The sequence below is a fragment of the Heteronotia binoei genome, chromosome 5 (genome assembly GCF_032191835.1).
Source record: "Heteronotia binoei isolate CCM8104 ecotype False Entrance Well chromosome 5, APGP_CSIRO_Hbin_v1, whole genome shotgun sequence".
Taxonomy (NCBI): Eukaryota; Metazoa; Chordata; class Lepidosauria; order Squamata; family Gekkonidae; genus Heteronotia; species Heteronotia binoei.
In genome coordinates, this window is record NC_083227.1 from 13,639,326 (window position 1) to 13,651,733 (window position 12,408).

The 12,408-nt window shown below is 51.0% G+C and overlaps 2 protein-coding genes across 2 annotated transcripts in view; both read left to right on the plus strand.

The window, feature by feature from the left end:
- LOC132571070 (zinc finger protein 436-like) overlaps positions 1-12,408 on the plus strand; it is a 342,318-nt gene that overhangs the window by 172,398 nt on the left and 157,512 nt on the right. The window lies entirely within an intron of this gene.
- LOC132571723 (zinc finger protein 665-like) overlaps positions 315-12,408 on the plus strand; it is a 45,868-nt gene continuing 33,774 nt past the window's right edge. Inside the window, exons 1-2 of the mRNA XM_060238519.1 lie at positions 315-485; positions 4,301-4,333. Coding sequence (XP_060094502.1) covers positions 315-485; positions 4,301-4,333 — 204 coding nt within the window. The remainder of the gene's footprint in view (positions 486-4,300; positions 4,334-12,408) is intronic.

Here is a 12,408-nt window from a genome sequence, read left to right on the forward strand (position 1 = left end):
ACTACTTTTGTGCAGCGCGATGGCACCACTCGCAAGTGGCATCATCAGGCTGGCGACGTCGAACGCTGGTTGCTCTAGGAGCTTCCAGGAAAACTCTATGGTTTCCCCGGACGCTCTAGCCATTTGGGAGGAAAAGAGTTTTCCTCCCAAATTGCTAGAGTGTCAGCTCCTAGAGCAGCCAGCGCATGACGTCACTGGTACGACCCAAGCCAGCTGTCAACATTGTTTTCTTCTCAGTTTTCTCCTCACAACAACAAACCTGTGTGGCCGGTTAGGCTGAGAGCCACTGGCCCAAGGTCACCTAGCGAGTTTTCATGGCCGAGCAAGGGTTCGAGCCCATGTCTCCTCCAGCCGGACACTCTAACCCAGGGCTCCCGAACCTTTTTGAGCTTGTGGGCCACTTTGGAATTCTGACACAGCCTTGTGGGCACAAGCACAAAATGGCCGCCGCCGGAGGCAAGACCAGCCGCAAAATGGCCACGCCGGTGACATCGGGAGGGGATCCCCGTGCTGGCCCACTGTGTGCCGGGGGGTTTGGGAGAACCCCCACCCTGCCCGGGAGCTTGGCAGCTCTAGAGGGGAGGGACCTCTGTGGGGATGTGATGTCGCTTTCTCCAGGTCTCTGTAGTCTGGAGACAAGCTGGAACTCCAGGAGAACTCCACCCCCCTCCCCACCTGGAGGCTGGTTAACCGAGGTGGAATTCCTTGGGCTTCACCGTGGTCACTTCACTCTTTTTGCATTTCAGACTCAGTATGGCCCATCGTGGGGGGTGTCTTGGGGGCTGTGGCTGCTCTCCTGCTTCTGGTCGGGATCCTTTGGTACATCGGTGAGTAAACTGTATACATATATATGCTATTAGCATGGGGGGGGGGAAGGGGTTGTTCTTTGGCACATTCCTAGGGTTGCCAAGTCCGACTCAAGAAATATCTGGGGACTTTGGGGGTGGAGCCAGGAGACATTGGGAGTGGAGGCAGGAGCAAGGGTGTGACAAGCACGACTGAACTCCAAAGGGAGTTTCTGCCCATCACATTGAAAGGGACAGCACACCTTTAAAATGCCTTCCCTCCATTGGAAATAAGGAAGGACAGGGGCACCTTATTCTGGGGCTCATAGAATTGGACCCCTTGGTCCAATCTCCTTGAAACTTGGAGGGTGTTTTGAGGAGAGGCTCTGGATGTTATGCTGAAAATGTGGTGCCTCTACCTCAAAAACCAGCCCCCCTAGAGTCCCAAAAACACGCAGATAAATTCTCCATTATGCCCTACGGCAGGGGTGGCCAACGGTAGCTCTCCGGATGTTTTTTTTGCCTACAACTCCGATCAGCCCCAGCCAGCATGGCCAATGGCTGGGGCTGATGGGAGATGTAGGCAAAAAAACATATGGAGAGCTACCGTTGGCCACCCCCTGCCCTACGGGAATCAGTGTCCCTAGGGGATAATGTAGTGACCAGCAGACATTTCCCTCCCTTCCCCCTTTCTGATAACCCAGAAGAAGAAGAAGATGATATTGGATTTATATCCCGCCCTCCACTCCGAAGAGTCTCAGAGCAGCTCACAATCTCCTTTCCCTTCCTCCCCCACAACAGACACCCTGTGAGGTGGGTGGGGCTGGAGAGGGCTCTCACAGCAGCTGCCCTTTCAAGGACAACCTCTGCCAGAGCTATGGCTGACCCAAGGCCATGCTAGCAGGTGCAAGTGGAGGAGGGGGGAATCAAACCCGGTTCTCCCAGATAAGAGTCCGCACACTTAACCACTACACCAAACTGGCTGAAGTGGGGGGAGGGCCTAAAAGTGGAGGATCCCCTGCCCCCACCTGGGGATTAACTACACATTCCTGGCAGAAGTATTACACCTTCAGATGTGATGGTGCCCACACCACACCGAGGCGTGCCTACAAGAATTATGGACTAACTGGAGAACAGCATTATGGGCATTAACTAGATGCAGGGCTTTTTTTGTAGCAGGAACTCCTTTGCCTATTAGGCCACCCACATCCCTGATGTAGCCAATCCTCCAAGAGCTTACAGTTGGCCATGTACGAAGAGCCTTGTAAGCTCATGGAGGACTGGTTACATCAGGGGTGCATGGCTGAAGTACCAACCCTGCAGAGCTTCCAAGATCTGATAAGATTGGGCTACAGCAGGGGTGTGGCGTGGGAGCCACATGTGGCTCTTGCACACATGATGGCTGATTACAAACGGCCCCTTTGGGCCGACAGAGACGCTTCCGAAGTTGGCCCAAAAAATCCCTGCAGATGATCACATCTGCCTCCCCGTCCTCTAGGCCGATCCGCCCGGTCGAAAAAACTACCACTTCGGAAGCGGTCACAATGTTTTGGCCCGGCTGCCAGTCGCCTCCGCGCCGTTTGGAAGGGGAAGGGCGCACACAAGGCGACTTGGCTGTGTGTGGAAGTGCCAAGCCGTCCGAGCCGGTTCCGGCTTCACCCCCCCCCCCTTTACAGGCCAGTCAGAGCGCTTCTGCGCATGAGCTCTCAACCCATTAAAAAAAAAGAGTAGGGACTTCTGAGGTGCCTCCCCTTGTGGAGGCGCTTGGGCGCCTCAAGGATGGGATGGGGCCGCCTGGCAGGGGACCATGTGGAGGCTCCGGGATGGTTCTTTTTGAGCCATCCCGCTTTCGGCCACCTCCAAGGTGCCCCAGAATGCCCATCTGTTCTCAGCCATTGTGTGGATCTCCAAGCCCCCACTGCCCTGCCCTCTGGCTTGCAGAAGGCAGCTTGGAAAATGCACTTAAAAGTTAAAGTTGCACTTTAAGGTTTCTTTCTTTCTTTAAAATGCACTTAAAGTTTCTTTCCCCCTTTCCCTCCCTTCTGCCTCTCCTCGTCTATTTGCCTTCCTTCCATCCCTCCTTGCGGCTCTCAAACATTTGACGTTCATATCTTGTGGCTCTCAGCCATCTGATGTTTATTCTGTGTGGCTCTTAGGTTTAAGCAAGCTTGGCCACTCCTGGGCTATACCATGCAGTCTTCCCCCAAATAGAAAGGAGGAGCTTTCAGAAGGGCTGACCTCCCCCCCTCCCCACACTCCCTCAAAGAAATTATCTGGGGTTGTGTGTATCAAGGAATCGATAAACTGCGGAGAAACTGCTGAGGGGGTGGACCATAAAATGAAAAAGGGCTGAGGAGGAAGAAGTATGGAAGGTGGCACTGTTCTATGCAGATGGCAGCCACCAGCGTTCTGCTAGAAGGGAGATGCCCACTCAGAGCTGGCCCTAGACCGTCTGGCACCCTAGACCAAGGATCCCCAACCCCCGGGCCATGGATTGGTCCTGGTCCGTGGCCTGTTAGTAACCAGGCCGTGAGTTGTATAATTATTTCATTATATATTACAGTGTAGTAATAATAACAACAACAATAATAATAATAAGATGACATTGGATTTATATCCTGCCCTCCACTCTGAATTTCAGAGTCTCAGAGTGGCTCAGAATCTCCTTTCCCTTCCTTCCCCATAATGGACACCCTGTGAGGTGGGTGGGGCTGAGAGAGCTCTCCCAGAAGCTGCCCTTTCAAGGACAACTCCTACAAGAGCTATGGCTGACCCAAGCCCATTCCAGCAGGTGCAAATGGAGGAGTGGGGAATCAAATCCGGTTCTCTCAGATAAGAGCCCGCACACTTAACCACCACACCAAACAAATAGAAATAAAATGCACAGTTGTATAATCTTGAAACCATCGCCCACCCCCCACTGTCGGTCCGTGGAAAAATTGTCTTCCGCAGCGTGGAAAAATCGTCTTCCGCAGAGTAGAAAAATTGTCTTCCGCAGCGTGGAAAAATTGTCTTCCGCAGAACTGGTCCCTGGTGCCAAAAAGGTTGGGGACCGCTGCTCTAGGGAAAACTAACATCTGGTGCTCTCCTGCACTGATAATATTACCAAGTCACCTGGGGGGTGCCCAGTTTGGCACCCCCAGAAGACTAGCCTAGTCTGCCTAGTGGCTGGGCCAGGCGTGTTCCCAGTCTGGATTCTCAGATCTGCCTCTACATGTCTGATTTTCCATCCAATGTACCTGATCGGCCAGCTCTGTTCCTGGTTGTTTAGAGAGCCCTCCTTTGCCCAAAGCAAGACTCAGTGGAGCAGGCCTGAAAACTTATCTGGTAACGACATGTTTAGGAGACTGTCCGGAAAATATTAATATTTATAATTCTTGTGTGCCTCTGTGTTGGGGATATGCTCATCCTGTGGCTGAAGAAAACCAGGTTCGTCTGCTCTGAAAGAGATAGGGAAGGCAAGCACAGCGGCCTCCACCCACCCATCCACCCTCTGTCTTTTCTCTCCTTTTCAGCAAGAACCCGTGTGTCTTCCAGCAGCCCCAGAGGTAAGTGTGACGGAATCCCGTCCTAAAACCCAGGAGTTAGAGAGCGGCCCATGGCTCAACAGAAGTATAGTGTCCAGATCACGTGATGTGATGGTATCGCTTTACTCTGTTCTGGTAAGACCTCATCAGGAGTATTGTGTTCAGTTTTGGGCACCATAATTTAAGAAGGATATAGACAAGCTGGAACGGGTCCAGAGGAGGGCAACGGAGATGGTGAGGGGTCTGGAGACCAAGTCCTATGAGGAAAGGTTGAAGGAGCTGGGCATGTTTATCCTGGAGAGGAGGCGGCTGAGAGGTGATATGATCACCATCTTCAAGGACTTGAAGGGCTGTCCTATAGAGGATGGTGTGGAATTGTTTTCTGTGGCCCTGGAAGGTCAGACCAGAACCAATGGGTTGAAATTAAATCAAAAGAGTTTCCGGCTCAACATTAGGAAGGACTTCCTGACCATTAGAGCGATTCCTCAGTGGAACAGGCTTCCTCAGGAGGTGGTGTGCTCTCCTTCCTTGGAGGTTTTTCAACAGAGGCTAGATGGCCATCTGACAGCAATGAAGATCCTGTGAATTTAGGGGGAAGTGTTTGTGAGTTTCCTGCATTGTGCAGGGGGTTGAACTAGATGACCCTAGAGGTCCCTTCCAACTCTACGATTCTATGATTCAGTGGAAGAGCATCTGCTCGGCATGCAGTCTTGGGAGTAAGCAACTCAAAATGCGTGGACATTGGGGTGAGGTGGGGGGGGGGACTTTACATCACTCTAAGTGTGTTATAGGTGTTATCACCTTGAATGGGATTCCTCTCAGAGCATCACTTGCCCCAGACAGAGAGTTCCATCTATACCCTGTGGCTAATAACCACTGAGGGACCTCTGCTCCATATGTTTATCCAATCCCCTCTTGAAGCTGGCTATGCGTGTAGCCGCCACCACCTCCTGTGGCAGTGAATTCCACGTGTTAATCACCCTTTGGGTGAAGAAGGACTTCCTTTTATCCGTTCTGACCCGACTGCTTAGCAATTTCATGGAGTGCCCACGAGTTCTCGTATTGTGAGAATGGGAGAAAAGTACTTCTTTCTCTACCTTCTCTATCCCATGCATCATCTTCTAAACCTCGATCATGTCACCCTGCAGTTGCCGTTTCTCCAAGCTAAAGAGCCCCAAGCGTGCGTTTTAACCTTTCTTCACAGGGAAAGTGTTCCAACCCTTGAAACATTCTAGTTGCCCTTTTCTGCACTTTTTCCAATGCTATAATATCCTTTTTGAGGTGCGGTGGCCAGAATTGTACACAGTTCTCCAAATGAGGCCGCACCATCGATTTATACAGGGGCATTATGATACTGTCGATTTATACAGGGACATTATGATACTTCCACTTCAAATATTTTAAGAATAGACCATGATGGGTAGCCACAGGGCTTTTTTTGTAGCAGGAGCTCCTTTGCATATTAGGCCACACCTCCCTGATCTAGCCAATCCTTCTGGAGCTTACAGTAGGCCCTGTACGAAGAGCTCCGTAAGCTCTTGGAGGACTGGCTACATCAAGGGGGTGTGGCCTAATATGCAAAGGAGTTCCTGCTACAACCCCCCCCCCCCCCGCATAGCCATGTTTGTTTGCAGCAGTAGGAAAGAGCCAGAGTCCAGGAGCCCCTTAAAGACTAACAAAAATTTGTGACAGGGAAGGAGCTTTCATGAATCACTGCTCACTTCTTCAGATAAGAAGGACAATTACCAGTGCACTGTGATACAGTGGACAGACTAGGAGATTGTCTAGAGCGCTGGCCTTCTGGGGGCACCTAATGAGGCACACACCCCATGTGACTTGTAAGAGCCCCGTGGCACATAGTGTTAAAGCTGCAGTACTGCAGTCCGAACTCTCTGCTCACGACATGAGTTCGATCCCCGGCGGAAGCTGGGTTTTCAGGTAGCTGGCTCCAGATTGACTCAGCCTTCCATCCTTCCGAGGTCAGTAAAATGACTACCCAGCTTGCTGGGGGGAAAGTGTAGATGACTGGGGAAGGCAATGGCAAACCACCCCGTAAAAAAGTCTGCCGTGAAAACGTTGTGAAAGCAACGTCACCCCAGAGTCAGAAACGACTGGTGCTTGCACAGGAGACTACCTTTTTATAGCTCCGTGGCGCAAAGTGTTAAAGCTGCAGTACTGCAGTCTGAACTCTCTGCTCACGACCTGAGTTTGATCCCAGCGGAAGCTGGTTCAGATAGCCATCTCAGGTTGACTCAGCCTTCCATCCTTCCAAGGTTGGTAAAATGAGGACCCAGCTTGCTGGGGGGAAAGCGTAAAAGACTGAGGAAGGCAATGGCAAACCACCCCATTAAAAAGTCTGCCGTGAAAACATCACCCCAGAGTCGGAAACGACTGGTGCTTGCATAGGGGACCACCTTTTTATAGCCCCGTGGCGCAGAGTGTTAAAGCTGCAGTACTGCAGTCTGAACTTTCTGCTCACAATCTGAGTTTGATCCCGGCGGAAGCTGGTTCAGGTAGCCGGCTGAAGGTTGACTCAGCCTTCCATCCTTTCGAGGCCGGTCAAATGAGTCCCCAGCTTGCTGGGGGGAAAGTGTAGATGACTGGAGAAGGCAATGGCAAACCACCCCGTAAAAAGTCTGTCGCGAAAACGTCACCCCAGAGTCGGAAACAACTGGTCCTTGCACAGGGGACTTTTCCTTTCCTTTCTTTCCAAGTCAGCCTTGCCTTGGGTCCCAGATAGTCTAGGGCTGGCCCTGGGACAAAGTGCTAGACTAGAACTCTGGGTGACCGGGGTTCGAATTCCGACTTCTACCACGGAAGCTCACCTGGCGAACTTGGGCCTGGCCTACCTCGCTGGTTTGTGAGAAACCAGAGGAGGGTAGAAATATGTCTGAAGCTGCCAGGAGGGAAAAGCAGTTTATGAATAAATAAATGCACATGTAGCCTGAAGACCTCAACAGTTCTCCTTTCCTCCCAAGCAGGAGACAATCCAGAAACCCAGCAATCCTAAATGAGGTGAGTGAAAGAGGAAGGAAAGGGGTGCAATAAGAGGAAGAGGTGTTCACATGTCTCCAGAGGGAGGTGCCAACCAGAATCATAACATTTAGGGAGAAATCCTTCTCATCTCTACACCCCAGCTGTAAGCAGTCCTTTCCCAAAATGAAATGGTCAAGAGAAGATGGAAGTCAAGAATGCCTAGACGGAGGAGATCCGAGACCCCTTCCCCTTGGAGCTTATGGGACAAACTGCCACAAGATTTAGCAGTTCAGCAGGTGGCTAATAAAAGGGAAACCTGATTGGCATCTTACCTGCTCAGAAGGGAGGGACTGTGGCTCCATGATAGAGCATCTGCTTTGCATGCAGACGGTCCTGGGTTCAATCCCCACTATCTCCAGTTCAACGATGTGGCAGTAGGTGATGGGGAAGACCTCTGCCTGAAACCCTGGAGAGCCGCAGCCAGTCTGAGTAGACAATACTGACCTTGGTGTCGTGGTTAAGTGTGCGGACACTTATCTGGGAGAACCGGGTTTGATTCCCCGCTCCTCCACTTGCACCTGCTGGAATGGCCTTGGGTCAGCCATAGCTCTTGCAGAGCTGTCCTTGAAAGGGCCGCTGCTGGGAGAGCCCTCTCAGCCCTAACCATTTCACAGGGTGTCTGGTGTGGGGGAGGAAGAGAAAGGAGATTGTGAGTCGCTCTGAGATTCTGATTGGAGGGCGGGATATAAATCCAATATCTTCTTCTTCTTGATAGGAGGGGATGATGGCTCAATGGAGGAGCCTCTGTTTGGCATGCAGGAGGTCCCAGGTTCAATCCCTGGCATCTCCGGTTAGAAGATCTGGCAGTAGCTGATGGGAAAGACCTGTGCCTCAGAGCCCGGAGAGCCGCTGCCAAGACAAGATTGACCTTGATGGTCCCAGGGTCTGATTCAGTATAAGGCAGTTTCATGTGTTCATGCATATTTATGAACTGTGAAGAATCTGCATTCTGTGAGGTATCCTTTAACCCAGCAGTGATGACTAGGGTTGCCAAGTCAAGTGATGTCATCGTGCCGGTGATGTTGCGCGCCGACCGCTCTAGGAGCTTCTGGGGAAACTCCATGGTTTTCCCTGGACGCTCTAGCAATTTGGGAGGGAAAACTCTATGGTACAATAGGTACCATAGAGTTTTCTCTCCCGAATTGCTAGAGCATCCGTGAAAACCATAGAGTTTTCCCTGGAACCTCCTAGAGCGGCCAGCGCGCACTGCGAGTGACGTCATTGTGCCGGCGACATCAGGGGAGGATCCCACCCCAGCTGGCCCAAGTTTTAGGGCTGGCTGCCTCCACTTGGCCGCTTTCAGAGCCTCCAGCTTTCCCCCTATCCCAGAAAGCTTCTGAGAAGCGGGAAGCCCCGCAGTGGATGGGAAAGGGGGCCCCCTGACTTTTAAAAAAGCACCCTGACTTTTAAAATCTTGGCTATGGCCCTGCTGCTGGGTGGGGGAATCCCCACCCGGCCCGGGAGTTTGGCAGCCCTAGTGATGACTCTTGGAGTAAGCGAGGGGTGGGGGGTCCTTACATACAGCGGGAAAGAGATGTATCCTAACAGTGCATACAACCGTGTTTCGGGAAGACGTTTCAGCCCAAGACTTCCTTGCCTTCTCCCTCTGCTGGGGCTGCTACCACTCGCTGTTGTGCCAGGGGGTAGAGAGCAGCGTTCCCTCTGAGCTGAGTTAGCGTGAGCGAGCTCACAGGTTTTTCGCCTCCGGCTCACACATTTTTGTCTTAGCTCAGGAAAGATGACCCCGGAGCACGCTAATTGATGCAATAGCTCACCACTTTCAGGCCAGTGGCTCACAAAGTAGAATTTTTGCTCACAAGACTCTGCAGCTTAGAAGGAACGTTGGTAGAGAGGTGTGCTGGGATCCCACCGGACACTTCCTCCTGATGGGCTTCTAGAGCTGCGTCACGTTAGCATCACCCCAACCAGGTTCTCTCTCTCTTAACCCTATAGCACGATCCCTCTCGTCATCAACCCCCCAGAACTGGCAGCACTTCAGGTTCACGAAGGAAGAAGCAAAGAGGACCAGTGTCTCTTCTGGACCCCTCTCTCTTCTGGATTCATCAGCTGCCTTTCTGAGGACTTCACCTCCTCGATGCTCTTGAGGACGAGGCCACCAAGAAGTGAAGCTGTGGAGGCCTTAGGTGGATTTCAAGCTTTCCTTCTGTCAAGGCCGGACCAAAGATAACGTTGGTATCAGAAGGTGGAATTCAGGCGTACGCCTCCGGCGCTGGACTGAATTTGTGTTTAATTCAGGAATTTAACAAAGAGAGTTTTTAATTATATCGAAATCAGGAACCTGACAAAGCTTAGGCCCCAGAATTCCTGTAGGCCAGGGGTGGCCAACGGTAGCTCTCCAGATGCTTTTTTTGCCTACAACACCCATCAGCCCCAGCCAGCATGGCCAATGGCTGGGGCTGATGGGAGGTGTAGGCAAAAAAGCATGGCCAATGGCTGGGGCTGATGGGAGTTGTAGGCAAAAAAGCATAGCCAATGGCTGGGGCTGATGGGAGTTGTAGGCAGAAAAGCATGGCCAATGGCTGGGGCTGATGGGAGTTGTAGGCAAAAAAGTATGGCCAGTGGCTGGGGCTGATGGGAGTTGTAGGCAAAAAAGCATGGCCATGCTGGCTGGGGCTGACGGGAGCTGTAGGCAAAAAAACATCTGGAGAGCTACCGTTGGCCACCCCTGCTGTAGGTCTCTAAGGTGCTACTACTGGATTCGAATCTAGCTGAATTGTATTTCAATCACACATAATCAAAATGGGACAGAAACTAGCCTCCTCCTCGTTACTGAGGAGCAGGGCTTTTTTTGGGCAGAAGCGCACAGGAGCTAAGCTCCGCCTTGACTGGCCAGGGCTCCAGCTGGCACGCTGGTAGGGTTGCCAATCCTCAGGTGGGGAAACGGGATCCCCCGAATTGGAGGCCCTCCCCTTGCTTCAGGGTCATCAGAAAGCAGGGGAAGGGGAGGGAAATGTTCGCTGGGCACTCCATTGTTCCCTATGGAGACCGATTCCCATAGGGTGTAATGGAGGATTGATCTGGGACGCTGGAGGGGTTGTGTTTTTTTGAGGCAGAAGCACCAAACTATCAGCATAGCATCCGGGGCCTCTCTGCAAAATGCCCTCCAAGTTTCAGAAGTATTGGACTAGGGGGTCCAATTCTATGAGCTCCCCAAAGAAGGTGCCCCTAGCCTTCATTATTTCCAGTGGAGGGAAGGCATTTCAAAGGTGTGCTTTAAATGTGATGGCCAGAACTCCCTCTGGAGTTCAGTGATGCTTGTCACAGCCTTTCTCCTGGCTCCACCCCCAAAGTCCCCAGGTATTTCTTGAATTGGACTTGGCCACCCTACATGCTGGGGAAGGTCCGGGGAGGCATCATTGAATGTCTCCCCGATGGCTTTAGCACCGGGAAGGCAGGGGAGAGCTCCTACTGGGCTTTTTCTACAAAAAAAAAGCCCCGTTGAGGAGAGAAAGTGATATCCCTTGATATGACAGGAAAGGAGCATCCCTTCATAGCCTTCGTTTGCCTTGACTTCCCCCAGGGGTCTCTATCCAACATAAGAATGAGGAGGCTTTTGGAAAAGTGAAAAGTATGCGTAATTATGCTGAAGTCTCTGTGCAAGAAGACATCCTTTGGCATGCTCTGGGCATACTTATCCACACCAGAAGATATCTTCCCCTTCTGTCCATTAGAATTTTTATATTGTGTTTGCTTTTTACCTAGGGCAGGGGTACCAAACTGCAGCTCGGAAGCCACGTGTGGCTCTTTCACACGTATTGTTCAGCTCTCGAAGCCTCATCAGCCAGCTTGGAGAAGACATTTTGTCTCTTTAAATCACTTCTCCAAGCCAAGCAAGCCAGTGGCTTGGAAAACATATTTAAAGTTAAAGTTACTTTCTTTCCACCTCCACCATCTATTTGCCTTCCTTCCTTCCTTCCTTCCTTCCTTCCTTCCTTCCTTCCTTCCTTCCTTCCTTCCTTTTAGCTCTCAAACATCTGACGTTCATGTCTTGTGGCTCTCCAACATCTGACGTTCATGTCTTGCGGCTCTCCAACATCTGACGTTCATGTCTTGCGACTCTCCAACATCTGACATTCATGTCTTGCGACTCTCCAACATCTGACATTCATGTCTTGCGACTCTCCAACATCTGACATTCATGTCTTGCGGCTCTCAAACATCTGACGTTTATTCTTATGTTAACTAAGTTTGGCCACCCCTGACCTAGGGTTTTATCTTACCAGCTTTCTGAAGAGGTGGCATAGATCTATCTTAAATACATAAAGCTGTATATAAAAAAGCTGTGACTTGGATGGCCCATGCTAGCCCAATCTTGCCAGTTCTCTGAAGCTAAGTAGGGTCAGTGTTGGGAAAATGAAGAGTCCTGGAACCTTTTCATGGATTCCCATCCCCTCTGTGTTCACTGGGGAAGGAGGGAAACCGGCTTCCCAATTGCATAAAGAGAGAACAAGAGACATTTGTTTCAAGACACCTCTTATTTATTTAACTGCAAACCCAAATGTTAAACTCTTAAAAGGGGCGACCAAACTTGCTTAATTTAAGAACCACATAGAATATATGTCAGATGTTGGAAGGTAGATGGATAGATGGATAGATAGATGGATGGATGGATGGGTGGATGGATGGATGGGTGGGTGGGTGGATGGATGGATGGATGGATGGATGGATGGATGGATGGATGATGGATGGATGGATGGATAGATGATTGATGGATGCATGGATAGATGATAGATGGATGGATGGATAGATAGATAGATTGATTCTGGTTCCAGGTGGTTTCTCAGATCCAATCAGGAATCTCTTTTGATGGGACTTTCCAGAAGATGTTGTCCACCCCTAATTCCCCTCTCCCATCTCCCATTGAGCACATGTTCTCATGATTAAACAATTACTACATTCTTGAATTCGGCCTTGAAAGGGACAAGTATGTATCAGCAGGAAGGCCCAAACTATGGACACCTGCAAGCCGGGGCAGGCCTACTAACAACCATATTAACCGTTGAGGAGGAATTAGGGCTCTTTGTCTCACTGTCAGCCTC